At 45.3% G+C, this 15,322-nt stretch overlaps 1 protein-coding gene across 25 annotated transcripts in view; it reads right to left on the reverse strand.

The window, feature by feature from the left end:
- The window catches only part of FGFR2 (fibroblast growth factor receptor 2), a 107,031-nt gene that overhangs the window by 33,466 nt on the left and 58,243 nt on the right, over window positions 1-15,322 (reverse strand). For 12 of the 25 annotated variants that reach the window (XM_086378697.1, XM_086378695.1, XM_086378689.1 and 9 more), the window contains 2 exons: window positions 4,761-4,951; window positions 3,499-3,646 (listed from right to left, as the gene is read on the reverse strand). In XM_086378697.1, coding sequence (XP_086234823.1) covers window positions 3,499-3,646; window positions 4,761-4,951 — 339 coding nt within the window. Of the gene's footprint in view, window positions 1-1,912; window positions 2,058-3,498; window positions 3,647-4,760; window positions 4,952-15,322 lie in introns of all 25 variants that reach the window. The other 13 variants (XM_086378700.1, XM_086378703.1, XM_086378698.1 and 10 more) reach the window with 2 other exon arrangements.

Raw genomic sequence — 15,322 nt, forward strand, 5'->3', positions numbered from 1 at the left:
GATGGGCCTCCCAACAGCTCAGCGCTGCAAGAGGCATGGGCTGTGGGCCTGCCGTGCACCTCTTCTAAACAAAAGTGAATAACTCTGGGCTCCTTGTTTTACCACTGGGGCCCAGGTAGTGTCTTATCACTACCTCAACGGACCTCCAGAATCCAGATCATGATGGATTGGCTGACTCCAAGATACGAGGGTCAGGTTACAAGGTCACATTCCGTTAAGACATATGGGTAGGGTAGGACAGTCACCCACACCCACGACAAAAAGGCTGCCTTCTCCCTTGATGGTCTCTGATGCAAACCATTTAAAAATTCTTAAATATGAACGTGCCCACTTTTGTCTCTAAAGGAAGAATGCCTCTGTCTTATTTGGGTGAGCTCTTCCAAAGGAAGATGTGACCAAGTCATTTGCCCAGAACACAGTTTCAAAGCAAACAAAAAAATTATTCATCTACTGGGCTGGTTGGAAAAGGTTCATATTTCTAAATATAGTCCAGTAGATTATTTAACTAAACAAATGCTTTTAATAATAAAGACTGAATTGGTTATAGTACAGAATCATTATGTCTATACAATAAAAAGTATGTAACATTCTTTAATAACCATTTAAATTTTTGTGTATCTGGTTATACACATGTCACAACTTTTAAAGAAAAAACAGAGATGATGTCACATGTGAGGGCACATAAAACTGCTTAAGTTAGAAACTCTTACACTAACTTCCAATAATCTGCTCCCTCCTTGGTCCTCAATGATCAATCGACAAGCAGTGTATTTCCAAATAGTACTTTTCTCAAACTGCATTCTTAATTAATGTGCTCGTACTGTCAGGCAAATCGGTTAAGAAGTGCCAGTCGGGCACTTGTAAAATGCAATACTGCAAGTAAAAGCAAGCTCAATACACGAGGCATCTCACTGTCGCAAAGCAAATACTCAGAGCGGATTCACAACAAAAGGAAAAATGAATGCAATGGCATTATTTAAAGCTTATACATTTGAGTCAGAAAACTATTCGCAAGATAGTCAAAACTCTTAGCAGCACAGCACAAAATGAAATGATCAATTTATTTTTGCTAGATATAAGCATGCAGGTAGGCACCAAACTCTAAAAATAAGGAATTAATAACTGGAGTGGAACATTATGAGCTGGCAAACCATAGTCTATGCAGTTTCACAAAGGAAATGACAAAGAGACAGATGTATTAAAGAAGATAGTAGTTAAAACTTGACTAGGGTAGAGATGTCAGTTAAAAGATTTAGACAGCGGCAGTGTTTAGGCAAGAGGGCTTCAGTGATGTTGATTTCTCTGTAGGGTAGAAATAACATCAAGCCCAAGATGGCAAGAGCATGCTTTGCAGTAAAAGCCTAAGAGTCTGTTCCATTACATCATGCAGCAAGCCACCGATCCCCAAGTAGATAACACACTGCTTCTGAACACCCTACACACAGAGGTATTTCTGCCCAGGAGCCTCAACATACACCCATCTATTTACATCTCATTAAAAACAGGAAGTGGAACAAAAAAAATTTTTTTAAGTACATATGGGATTTTAACAAAATGGAATTTGAAATGAGAAAAATCACTTTGAATTTTACAGAGTGATTTCAACTTCTTCCTTAAAAGAAACCAGGATGGGTGAATTTACACATTGACTCAATAACTCACTAAAAACATAAGATCTCTCGGGGTTTGAAGGGTAAAATTTCACTTGATCATAAATAAATGCGCGGGTGGGATCTCATTGCAAGTGAATTTCCAAGGCAACTTTCTTCTCCCAGGGGGGTAATTTTAAACATTTTGAAAAATCTTTATGTGAGGGGAAAAGGGACCATTCCTGAGAACAGAAGCTGTGTTAATTTCATAGCAATCAACCAAGAAGAGGGAAAAAACCATGGAGAGAAAGAGCAGTATATACCTGGCAGAACTGTCAACCATGCAGAGTGAAAGGATATCCCAATAGAATTACCCGCCAAGCACGTATATTCCCCAGCATCCTCAAAAGTTACATTCCGAATATAGAGAACCTCAATTTCTTTGTCCGTGGTATTAACACCGGCGGCCTAGAAAACAAGGAAAGCAAGAGAAAAGGCTAGACGACACAGGAATGATTGTGGAGGGGGCCATGGAACCACGAGGCATTGCACCGGGACCTCCAGCGGGTACCGGCCACCGGAAGATTCCAATCGCAGCCCATCCACAAAGCCCACAACCAAGAGACACTGAGCAACACGGAGCAGCTCACCTCCACAGGCCCGTCACCACACCGGCTTCACCACCTAGACATACATGCATGCGATCAAAGGCATGGAAAAATCAACCCACAGAGATCCATTCTCTGGGTCTTTGCTTGCTTGCTTTGGATGGAGGAGTGATTTTCCAAAAGTAGGGCACCCAGAAGTCCAAGCTGGGTTCTGGTCCTGTTGGCTGCAGACTCCCACCTTGAAAAAAGGATGGCTCTGTCTAAATTGTTGTATTGCAAGACAGCACACTGCAGGTTAGTCCAAGTGGATACTTGGCATATCCTTCCAGGCCTGTGAGAACCACCAGGGTGGGGTTCTGTGTTGGTTACTAGGCTCTGGTTACTTTTACTCCTGTACAACCACCTTGACATACATTGCATTAAAAGAAAATGGAAGAAAACATGATATTGATAGCAAAGAAACTGGGCTCTTTTTTTTTCTTTTTGCAACAAAAACATTTGCATGTAAATCATGACAAATTGGTGGCTCAGACAGTAAAGAATCTGCCTGCAATGTAGGAGACCCGGGTTCGATCCCTGGGTTAGGAAGATCCCCTGGAGAAGGGAATGGCTAACCACTCCAGTATTCTTGCCTGGATAATTCCACAGAGGAGCCTGGTGGACTACAGTCCATGGTGTCGCAAAGAGTCAGACATGACTGACTCATGTCCCTTTCATATGAAAAACTGAGAAAAGCAATCTACTGTCTTTAATAGCCAGTCAGCAGTACATTTATTCACGGAGATGGGATATCCTTGAACTTGGGATAACAAGGTCAAGGACAGTATTCTGTAAGTATCAATTAGGTAACAGAGAAAACGGTGCTCTGTTGAACCAATGATATTTCTCTAAAAATCTGCGGTTGGGAAGGTATCAAATTCTGCTGTTATGCAAATGCCACGCGCAACAGGCACACTGGTGTGTGTCTGCAACAGTGCTGATGTGCAACAATGATGGGAGATGTGCAGCCTGAACAAGAAAAACCAGAAGGAACAACTTCAAAACTGGGTGGGGGGCGAAGGGCAATCTTCAAAAGAAATTAGAGCAAGCGCTTTGAACATGTGTGGGTATTTTTCCATGGCTGCTGGCATCCTACCAGCTGCATCACGGAAGAAAGATTATGATGAATATACCAAGACCACAGAATCACCCTATAAGCTGCTTGCAATCTCCCAAAGCACCAGGTCTTTTCAGCTTCTATATCCAGCCTTCTTTTAAAAAAAAAAAACCAAAAAAAAAAAAACAAACAAAAACGTTGTTACCTTGCTGTTTTGGCAGGACAGTGAGCCAGGCAGACTGGTTGGCCTGCCCTATATAATTGGAGACCTTACAAATATACTCCCCAGCATCCGCCTCAGTCACATTGAACAGAGCCAGCACTTCTGCATTGGAACTATTTATCCCCGAGTGCTGGAATAGACACAGGAGAACAATATAACGGCCAACCCGGAAGGACTTCACAAGGTCCCACCACCAACACACCACCAAAAAACCACCTCCATCTCATCTAAACAGCAGCATCAAAGGGCTGTGGGTTTAGAAGGAAGAAAAATAAGTCAACTGGTGGACAGTGGAAGTGACCCAGTGGAGAGGGGAGGGAGGGTGTGATCAATTCCCTTGAAGAAAGGGCCCACAGTTCCCCAAGCGGAGCATCTCTTTCCAGCTTTTTGGATCCTGGGTGTTTGTAGCTGGAGAGCACACTTTGGTGGTTTAATGTTTTGAGCTAAGCTACCTATGGTTCTACTGGAAGACTGTTCTTCTTAAGGACATTCTCTATGAGCAGCTCAATGTGGGAGATGTGTCAGGCAGTGTGCTCAGAAGTATTTATGCAGACTCAGCTACCGGTTGCTATCACCATCTTGAAGAGCAAGACAGATCTAAAAAATAAAGAGGCTGGTGCTATTAAAACTGGGTCTTGCAAGGAACCAAAGAAGAACTCCATGGGGAAAAAGGTTTCCTTGTTCTACATTTCACGTGTGCAGAAATACCTTCTCAAGTTTATCATCTAAACCACGTGTGAAAGAACTTCAAAGGTTACGGGATTTCTTTTAAAAGGAAAATCTAAATTGTTTCTAAAAGGTGGCTACTAAAATCTGATCCTAACATCATATTAAGAAAAAACAACGTCAGTGGAACAATAAACGTTGCGACAACACCTAGAGTTTATAATGCTCTTTCCAGCTACTCCAATCCACTGATCTGCACAGCGCCCTGTGGGGGAGATACTATCACGATCCCCACTTTTATAGATGTGCAGCTAAGCCTAAACATCTCATCTAAGATCTCTGGGCTGATAAACAGCTCAACTATTCTGACTCCAACTTTAGTAGTCCTCCCACTGCCCCATGGCTCCCTCCTGAGATTTTATTAGCAAGCCTAATGATCTGCTAATTCTCAAACACACTCTGTGCTGAACACATACAAGAGTCATCTTCTCAAACTCAAAAGGAAATCAATGAACCTGCGGCCAAACTCATCAGGGGAAACCCAGTCGTGGGTATCTTTGGATTCAGAACTTGCTCACCTTCAGAACCTTGAGATAGGGCAGCCCGTCGGGCCCATATTTACTGCCGTTCTTTTCCACGTGTTTGATCCACTGGATATGGGGCTGGGCATCGCTGTACACTTTGCAGACAAACTCCACATCGCCTCCAACCACAGTGGAGGCATTTGCCGGCAGCCCGGCTTGGAGGATGGGCCGGTGTGGTGATCGCTCTGGTGGAGACACAGAAGGAAGGGGGAGCGGGGACGGGACACGGAGAGATGAACAAATAAGTCGTGTTGTCCAGAAGGCTGCTAGTGAACTCAAGCCAAAAAGGCCTTGAGTCTGCTGGCTGACTCTTTTGAAATAACACCATGGCCCGATGCATAACAAAAAACGACTTCAAAGGAGACGGCTGGAGCGCGACCCTTGTAAAAAGAGTACTTATTTAGAGAGCTGAGAAAAGAACCTAACTACATTCTCGAGTCATTGTTGTCCATGGCCACCTAATGAACAAGAATAAGATTTTATTTTGAGGATCTAAAAGACAAATGGTGAGGGAAAGAGTGCCTCTTCACTTATTTCATTTGGGACCATTTCAGAAACTCACCTTGATCATCAGCTTAACATCTCAGGGACTAACTTTTGAGGTCACCCTGAATTCCAAAATGGCATCTATAGGCAGTGTCTCCCCGCACCTTTCTAAGATGCTCTGGGGAAGATTTACAGCCCTTGTTTTGAAAGGAAAATAAATTAAAATCTAAAGCCCAAAGTAACGAACAACTGGTTTCATCCCTTTGCTGTGGAATTCACTCCATTTGGTCATTCTTTGTCCCACGCCCCGTTCACCTCCCTGTAAGTACTCCGGGTCACTGTCTGTCCCATGCTAGACGCACAGGCAGACGCTCCTCAGCTTACTCAGATGTGGCACCAAAAGAAACACAAAGCAACACTGGTTCACAAATCCCGGCACCGTCTCAGACCGTCTTAAAGGAGGCCCCACAGTGGGTAAGCCAGCAATTACTTTCCACCCTCGCTTGTCTGCGTCTCTCTAGGGAAACTTTCCAGTTCAGGGGTGGTCTTTGCAGAAACCCTGCAGAGGCAACTGCATCAAGATGCAGGAACGACTACATAAGGTTCCTCAAGAATCAAGTAACAGACCAGCCTGCTGCATGACCTTGTCTACAAAGATAGTCCACAGAATCACAAATGGACCAGAGCCTCGCTACACAGCAGCTTGGTCAAGAGTCACACACAGAAAGAGAGTCCATGCACCAATATCACCCCATGCCCACCTACCTGCACGTACCTGCTCCTGTCTCCCTCCCCACACTGTGGGTACTGCTGCCTTTAACCTCCAGCCTAAAACATCACCAAGGGAAATGAGGACATCCCAACCAGCTCGATAAACCGAAGATGTCTCCACACCACGCCTGAGCATCCTTAAGCATCGCACTGGAAACAGCAAATTAAAACGACAGCTATCTAAGCCTTTCTATATTGGGGCTTTCAGATTAAAATGTCATTTAGTGGAATTTGTTGGACAGGAGCCAGACCATGTGCAAATTGATTTTACTGCGTAAGCCTGTGGCTAGCCTTTAAAAACTTAAAAAAAAAGAAAAGAAAAAGTGCCAGCAGTTACTCTTTAGCACATTTCATTCTAGAATCTTCCATCACTTCACAAACACCTTTATTTTTGCATTAAAAAGACAGGGTTGCAGAGCCCAAAGAAGGCATTCATTTGCCATGGTTTCACCCACATGGGCAAAGCAAAGAGCCCGGAAGTCGAGGCTCCTAGTCGTGGGGGCAGAAAATCCCAAAGCTGGAATCCTTTCAAGCATCACTAGAAACACTCACTGCTTGGCTAAGACGCCATCCCAGTGATGCGCCACTGTGAGCCTCCTGGTCAGGCCTGGTGGCCAGGTGGATGCAGAGGGACCTGCCAGAGGCCAATAGGGACAGCGCTCTGGTTCAACCCCAGCTTACCCCATGCACGTGAAAAGAACAGAGTTAAGTCCACACACACTCTCCCCACCAGGCCTCCTCCTAAGAGACTTAACAGCCCAAGGGGCACTGGTCCCGCAGGCTGGACACTGCCGGCCAAGCTCACAAAACACGCTCCTTTGCACCTATCAAATACTGAGGCGCTTTACTCCTTCCCACAGAGAATTGAATGTTAGGTATCAGTTCCTTCTCTGGCTCAGTTTTCCAGTTTTGCACGCGTGTGTTTGCGTGTTCTAAAGATAAATATTTACAGTGGACCTAAATATTTATTCTTAGAAACAAAGGTACTATAAAATCTTAAATGTCATAAGCCAGATCAACTGAATTTCAAACCAAGTCCCCTTTCTTCAACATGCTTGTTTCTCATAAATCGTTTCACAAGCAAACATTGTGCATGTAATACCAAATAATGATGCCGTGAACAATGAGGGCTTTCATACGGCACCGCAGCCCTGGTCTGCGCCAGGCTTCAGCAGAGAACTTCATCACTGGGGCAACACTGGCAGGGCCCACGATGGAGCTGCAGTCTTGTTTTACTTGTGGTCAACGTGCTGCTGTGCTCCAGTTATTAAGTTATTCCATTGCTATCCGGACTATGTTCACCCAAAAAAAAGAAAAGAAAAAAGCACCATCTTCGCAATGGTTTCATGTTATTGCATTTGCAAATTACAGCATACCAAATGTTACCGCTTACAGTGGTGAATTCATCCTTTCAAATTTTCTCACCTTATACAAAATAACCTCTGAGCCACCCCCTCTCCCCCTCGGCCCTTTCTCACTTTAGGTACAAAAACTGCAAGCTGGATCGCTCTGTAATCGAAACCTTACACCGCCTTCCAAAACTTATTACAGCTGCCTTCAGTATAAAATGAAACCTTAGAGAATGTTATTTAAAATGTTTTTAAAAAGTCAGTAGGCCTCATGTTTCGTTTCTCCACATCAGGCTTTGATTTCCTTTGCAACCTTATTCTCTGCCCTTAAACAAGTCGGAGAACGAGGCCTGAAGCATCTTGGAAGAGATCCCAGGATGGCAGGCTCTGCCAAGAACGGCGTTCCCCTTTCTCAGATCCTTCAGCAACCACTCCTCCCTGTGTCCATCAGACCCCCAAGAACGGGGATCACCAGTGAGAGGATGACAGCACCTGGACTCCCGTTCTAACTTCTGAAAAACTGAGGTGAACGCAGGGTGCAGATGGCCGGCAGGAGAGCAGGCTGGGGGGCAGCCCCCAGGAAGCGGGCAGTCCCTCCGAGGCCCAGGCCAGCAGGCACTGGGAAAGCGAGACAGGGCCAGGGCCAGGACAGTGGGCATGAAGCCCCTCCAAGAGCGAACGTGCTCTCCTCAGCCTTGGGGGTACTCCAATGCCCTTGGGTCTGCAACTTTTGGGGGCAGCAAGCTGATATGAAAAGAATTTGTTGTTGTTCAGCTGCTAAATCGTGTCCGACTCTGCAACCCCATGGACTGTGTGGTCCACCAGGCTCCTCTGTCCATGGGATTTCCCAGGCAAGATAGTGGAGTGGGTTGTCATTTCCTCCTCCCGGGGATCTGCCTGGACCAGGGATCGAACCCACGTGTCCTGCATTGGCAGGCAGAATTCTTTACCACCGAGCCACCAGGGAAGCCCATAAAAAGAATCAGTCGATGAATTATCTTTGGATGAAAGAATAAAACCCAGAGCTGGCCCATCTCCTGTTCTTTTGTAATCACAGAAGTCATATCTCCTCTACCAGGAAGGATTTCCTTTTAGGCAAGGGGTCTCTCACAGCATGTTTAACGCTCAGATATTATAGAAACCAGATTTTGCTCTTTATAAGGGGAGCAATATACATGTACAGAAAAGCCAACAGGCATCTCATATCTGTGTTTTTACTGAAATGTTTAAAAATACATATTCTGAGTTCAGCAGGTTGCTGATGCACAGTGCATGGGCTGGAAAGAAGATGAGCACCCTTACAGTAGAGATCCTGAGGTCCCTGCGTAAGCTCCAAATTTAGACAGAACGGAAGGCAGTCCAAAGGGTGCGGCTGCGGCCGATGGGACAGTTGGCTGCCTTGCTGGAATGAGGTTCCACCAAATAAACGTGTAGTAAGCACAGCCTGGAGTGCTTTAAAACACACATTCTCTCCCCCGTATTCTCCCTTTGTCAAGTACGCCAAGAGTCGACTTTACCAAAGCAGAAGGCCCAGCTGCTGAGAGTCTAAATTTTGAGACAGGCTCTCTCAAATCCTACTCTGGAGCTGGGACCAAGGCTGCAGGAAGAAAACAGCCTGTTTCATTCCAAGGGGTAATTATTGAGAAGGAGAGAGAGAAAATACCTGAGTGACAAAGAATAAATCTTTGTTAATTGACCATTTGAAACTTTATAACATGCCCGTCCCTCCTCTGGACATAATAATAGGTTTGCTTGTAAGAGATCTACAACTTTTGCTTTAACATAGCAAAGGCCATAAAGAACGTCCACTGGGCAGAGAGGCCTCCTGTCCATGGGCTCCGTAAATACACATCCCCAGGATCAGGAGGAGAACCAGCTTCTTAAATTACACCTATAAATTAATCAAGCCCGGAGTCGCCGGTTTCCCAGCACACACTGGTCTTCTAAGTATTTCTCCACAAAGTTCAGCAGCGCTTGCCACAAAGAACCATTTCAAAGCCACACTCTCTGGCGGCAAAACACCGAGAGACTCCAATCACGGTGCATGCCCAGGACCGATCTGGAAAGAGTGAGCCTCCTCCTTCTCGGGCACCCATTCATTTCAGGAACGTGAAGAACCCTGCCTGCCCTGTCTTTAAATTAAAATCAAAATTGAATTACCCCTCCTCTGAAATGGCAGTTTCTTAGCAACTCCAAGGGGCTGAATAGGGAAAGAACATTCTGCAACTTGGAGGACACGTGAAAACAACTGAGAATTCTTGCTCCTAAAGCCTAGCCTTGCTTTTTTTCTCAAGAGTAGGCAGTGGTGGCTTTTGTTGCATAAAAAACAAAAACAAAACAAAAAAACCCGCATTAAACCAGTTAGCATGAGGCCTGGTTATTAGGAGAGCCGATCAAAAGCCTCTGATGTTTGAGGAGCCCAAGAACCTGCTAAAGACCTCACGTGAATTACAATTAGTAGAATGAGTTCATTGCCTTGTCAAGACTCTGCTGAATGCCCTCTAACCAGCCAGGCTACATCTAACTAGGTTCTGGGTTTTCTTTTCCCTAAGCTTCCTCCAGCATCTAGAGACTGGCACGAAAGGAGGTCAGAACCAAAAAGTAATCTGGAGGAAAAGGGACAGTTAGGACATAGGATGAGAAGGATTGCTGGTGTCTCAGAAATAGTCAACGCATCTGTAGCCAGGACTTTGCTTGTCATCTTCCAGAAAGGACTGGGGGATGATGGGTATCAGAAATTACTTTAAAAAAAAAAAAGGAAAAACGCACTTTGGTGGAAGGTGACTAGTTTGCTGCTCTCTTTCCATTCTACATGTACCCTCATCTTCCTCCTGCTTGGATATCTGATTCTGGGGGTTCTAGACAAAGTGGCCTGGAGAGCCAACTTCCTCCAAAACATACGTGTGTCTCTGCAGAGAGCAAAGTCTAGGGAGCAAGCTGGTTTGGGAAAAGCCAAAATGTTCTCCCCAGCACTGAGGTTCCTCAGTGACTTAGGGAGGCTGTGCTATGTGAAATGCTAGAAGCAAAACACCACTAATTCCTTTGTGCTTGCTCGATGAGGTGGAGATGCAGGGTGAAGCGCTGGCTGAGGCTGGATGCACTGGGAAGCCCAAAGCAGGCGGAGGCATGGTGCCTTCCCTAATTAATGTCATAGACGGTATTATTTGGCTGGGAGTTGAGTGGCTTCTACCAGCTGGGTGTCAATTTAAGTCTTCTTGGGCAAATTACGGGAGCGGGGCCGTGTGCTATTTACACCCAAAATGTTTATGATACCCTGATTTCTGTGTCTTCAAAAAGTTAAACTGGATGTGAAACTGCTTTGGCAGCCACAAAGGTATGCCAACTTTAGGTTCAAACATGCCCTTTCTTTTGTGAAAAGGCTTTGGGACGATGAAAAAGTTCCGAGATGGAGAGTGGTACAGTAACGACTGTATTTAATGATGCTGTACTGTATCCTCAGAAACGGCTAAAATGGCACACTTTATGTTATGTATATATTACCTTAATTCTTTTTTTTTTTTTTTTTTTAAAGAATCGTGGCAGAGGTGGCAATCTCAGGGTGAGATCTAGTCCCAGGGATCCTGGAAAAGCCGCCTTCTCCATTAGTTAAGCATGTTTATCTTGTCCAGTTGACTAAATGAAGGCTTTCCTCTCACCAGGCACAAGGTCCCTGCCTGTATTGTGCTTGGTTTTCAGGCTGATGCAAAACTCAGACGTCAGTCTCCCTCCTGAGGAGCTGGGGTAAACACAGCTGAGCACAGTCATGCTGGGGAGCTCCATCACTGAGCCTCAGCACCCTGCCACTTGCTAGAGTCCATGCAACATCTTTCAGGAATACAAGGTTATCAGCTGGTGTCTGCAGAGCTGGCTCCCCTTCATGGGAAGAGGATGTTGGAAATGTTAAAATCCAGGACCGAAATATACTCTCTTAATACACAGGTGGAACTCTGATTTAGATTTTTTTTTTCCCCCAAATGATTTGCAAAAAAGCTAAAAAAAAAAAAAAAAAAACCACCAAACCATGGGGGAGTCCCCAAACACAGCAGTGCTCAGAATGAAGCTGTTTAGGATGAAGATGTTGGTATCCAAAAAGATCCAGTGAATCTACGTCTAGAAATAGGTCCTAGAAAAATATTAATTAACCTAGGTGGCCAACAAACAGGTGTGAGCAAAGTTTGTCAGTGGAGCCTCTCTTGTAACTGGAAAGCAAAAGATGAACATAAGCTAAATACTCAGCAAAAGGGGACGATTATATAACTTACGTCCACAACAGACAATATACAGACCACTAGAAAGACTGAAGCAAAAAGCTACGCACAGACATGGAAAGATGTCCACAGTAATAATGTTGATGGTTTTATCAACTTTCACCATTAAAAAACCTGACTTCAAGAGGAAGTCCAGAAAAACCTATCATGCTCATCTCTCAGATGCCTGACTCCTGGGGCTGTTCAAGCAGAAGCAAAAGCTTTCAGCCCATCTGAGCAAACAAGAAATGCCTCTCTTTGGTAACGAACCACAGGAGAAGTTGGACATTAAAACCTCATTTGTTTTTTTAGAGGCAAACTCAGGCCCCGAAAATAAAAGTGATTCTAGAGAATAGTTGCTTGCTCATAAGCAGCAGCATCTAAAGAGAAGCTTCAAAATAGTCACCCAGGTCACAAAAGGCTCCAATCTGAATCCTTCTCTTTTCACCAACCAAGCCAGATGAGAGACCTCAGGCCAGCCCTGCCCACTGCCCACCGATCACTCAGTAATGGTCGACACTCAGGGTGGTTTTGTTTCGTTTGGCCAAAATGTAAAAATTTAAAGGACTAAATCCTTCATCTTTCAGTTATAGTCCAGAATGTATACTGAACCAAACAAAATGAGGAATTCCTTTTCTCAGTAAAGCACAACTTCCAAAAAGACTCCTCCAAAACAACATCCAATGCTTATCTTTAAAAAGAGCACTTTCATGCACAGACGATAGAGAATGTCTGGGGCACCTTCTGACCTGTGATTTGCACACTGATTTGGGATGGACAGAATTCCTGTAGGCTTTGTTTGAGAGAATTCTCTTAAGTGGGAGGCTCTGGGAGAAAGAAAAAAGAGTTCTATTAAGATCCAGGAAGCTCCATTTCTATTTAATCACCTCACTGTGGCAGTTTGGGGGGGTTTGCACTGTGAACTGACCTGACGGCCCCAAGAGGCCAAAGCACGTGTTCCATTCAACCGATTGTCCCAAACACCCTCTAGGCCAAGCACCAGATGCCCCACAGATAGAGGATTAATCATTATAGTACAATCAATAGACATGACCCCTGTGGAATGATCTTTCCCTCCAGACCAAGGCAATAATGTTCTTACCTCCACATCTCTCTCTTCTCAGAAGGAGGAACAGAAAAACTTCCCCACAGAAACACTAACACCCTCCCTTCAGCCTTTTCTTCTCCACTTCCCACCTGCATCTGATCTCCTCATGGTGAAAGAGTGTCGGTACCCCAAGATGCCACATTTCCAATTCAAACCTGCTCTTGAAGTTGGGAGCACATCTTTATTACGACAGGTCATTTCTGTCCTAGCTTCCTGACTATGAAAAGAAACCAAACGCAAGACCCCAATGCACAGCAGGGTGTTCTAAGGGTGGGGGAATTCACAAACTAATTCTGGTGGAACTACTGTTTCAAAGGGGAAGGATTTGTTGGTGTTTCTACATTCATCTTAATGAGAATAGGCATAATACAACCCAACAAAGGTCTTTTGTTTAAAAAGGTGATCGGTAATTGAAGCTGTGTGAGCTTAGAGAGAAACTAGGAAGATTGCTTCAGAGAAGGCAATGGCACCCCACTCCAGTACTCTAGCCTGGAAAATTCCATGGATGGAGGAACCTGGTGGGCTGCAGTCCATGGGGTCGCTAAGAGTCAGACGCGACTGAGCGACTTCACTTTCACTTTTCACTTTCATGCATTGGAGAAGTAAATGGCAACCCACTCCAGTGTTCTTGCCTGGAGAATCCCAGGGACGGGGTAGCCTGGTGGGCTGCCGTCTATGGGGTCGCACAGTCAGACACGACTGAGGCGACTTAGCAGCAGCAGCAGCAGGAAGATTCCTTACATTAGAATTTGCAGTTCAGTATTCTTGCCGGGACAATTCCACGGACACAGAACCCTGGTGGGCTACAGTCCACGGGGTCGCGAAGAGTTGGACACAACTAAGCATGCACACATGCAATGTTAAGAATCACAAACTCTCAAATATAAGTAACTCCAACTGTTTCTTATTATTTCAGTTCAGCACATACTGATCAAAATCTTGCTAAGTTCTAGTTCAATTACTAGGCACCCTGACTACCACTGATGAATTTACATCTTCATGCCATGCTTACTTGCCCACACCCTGATAGCAGCAAGCTTTCTCTCTGCCCTCTGCCCCCACCTGAATCATTTCCAGCTATGGTGAAGAGACCCTCTTACAAAATGCTGTAAGTCATACACTTATCCTTAACACGTCTACATCCTCTTTGCCCACATCACAGAGTCAATGCCAAAGAATAAACAGGAGATCAAATATTAGCCCTCTCCCCAGCCACCTCTAAGCTAGGCCCCCTGCCAGAATAAAAAACAATCAATAACGCTTCCTTTTTCAACTCTGGGGCAGAGGGCAACTGATGGGTTGCAGAGAACATGACAAATAGGCTGATATGGCAAAGTTCTAACATGCCCCATCCAGGCCAGCATGTGCCTGCTCCAACCCCAGGAGCTGGCAGCCATGGGTACCACCTGCTCTCAATGCCTGGAAGGAGTCACCTCGAGCTGGTGTTAGTCCTGCAGGAAGCACTTTCTGCTGGTCAGTATATCCCGGGCTAATGTAGCCACCCACTGAGCAGCTTTTGCCCCTGGAATACCTGTTATGAAATAGGTATGAAAACCCGCTCTGTAGCAACCAGAAAGCTCGTTAAACAGTAGCTGCTGAAGGAAGTTTTGAAATCTCTGTCCTGAAGGAAAGGAGAGGACCAACCACTCCTTTAGCCAGGGCTGGGCTGAGTGTGCATGTCTCAGCTTAGAGCTGTGAGAGAAGGTGTGGGACCCCCTAATGACAAGACTAGCAATCACATGGGTCCCATTATTTAAAAGCACCACTCACCTACTGCACTTTCCCAGTGGTGCTACAGGAAAAGCATATCATCACCCCCATTTTACAGATGAGAAAACCGAGGCTCAGAAGTTCCATGACTTTCAAGGCCACAGAGCTAGCAAAGGAGGCAAACAGAATTTGAATCACTCACTCATGTAATTCCCACAAGAACCTCCAGAAGTGCTACCCCGAAGGAGTGGAGACCCCTGAGGGTTGATGTGACAGCAAGGTTAGGAAGAGGAAGAGGAATTGGCTGCTGAAGCCACAAAAGCAGTGAGACTCTGCTTCCTACTCAATCCCCACTGGAGCTCCAAGATTCCATGTCAGTGTTAACAGGCCCACTTAGGAATGCACCACTGTGACCTATTCCCTGGCACGGCACCTTCATCCATCGTCAATAGAGGGGCCTTCTGCCCCCCTCCAGCTGGATTTCACAACGTTGAGCTGGCACACAAAACCAGCATCAGGAGAAACACCAAGTCTTAAACTTAGAACAAGAAATGGAAAAGAATTCATTGGCAGCAAAATCATGAATATGGAAAATCAAATGAGGTCTGGCCAGGAAGCTTCTAGGTCAAGATGCTTCAAGTTAAGAACCCCAAGGGGCTCTGTGGAGCCGAGGGTTGGCGAGTGCCAGGGAAATGCACAAGAGCTGTAAGTTGGAAGGCGAGAGTCAGGTGTCAGGAGCATTTAAATCTCCAGATACACGGTGCTGCGCTGTTTCATGCTACCTGGGCCGTGGCTGCCCTCATCACACAGAAAAACAAAAGCAGCATCCAGGAGCCACCGCATGATGGAAGCCAGGACACAGAAGGGTTTCTGTAAGGAGCAAGT

Source organism: Bos grunniens, chromosome 26 (assembly GCF_055505025.1).
Source record: "Bos grunniens cultivar Pamir isolate PY7600 chromosome 26, Bosgru_T2T1.0, whole genome shotgun sequence".
NCBI lineage: Eukaryota > Metazoa > Chordata > Mammalia > Artiodactyla > Bovidae > Bos > Bos grunniens.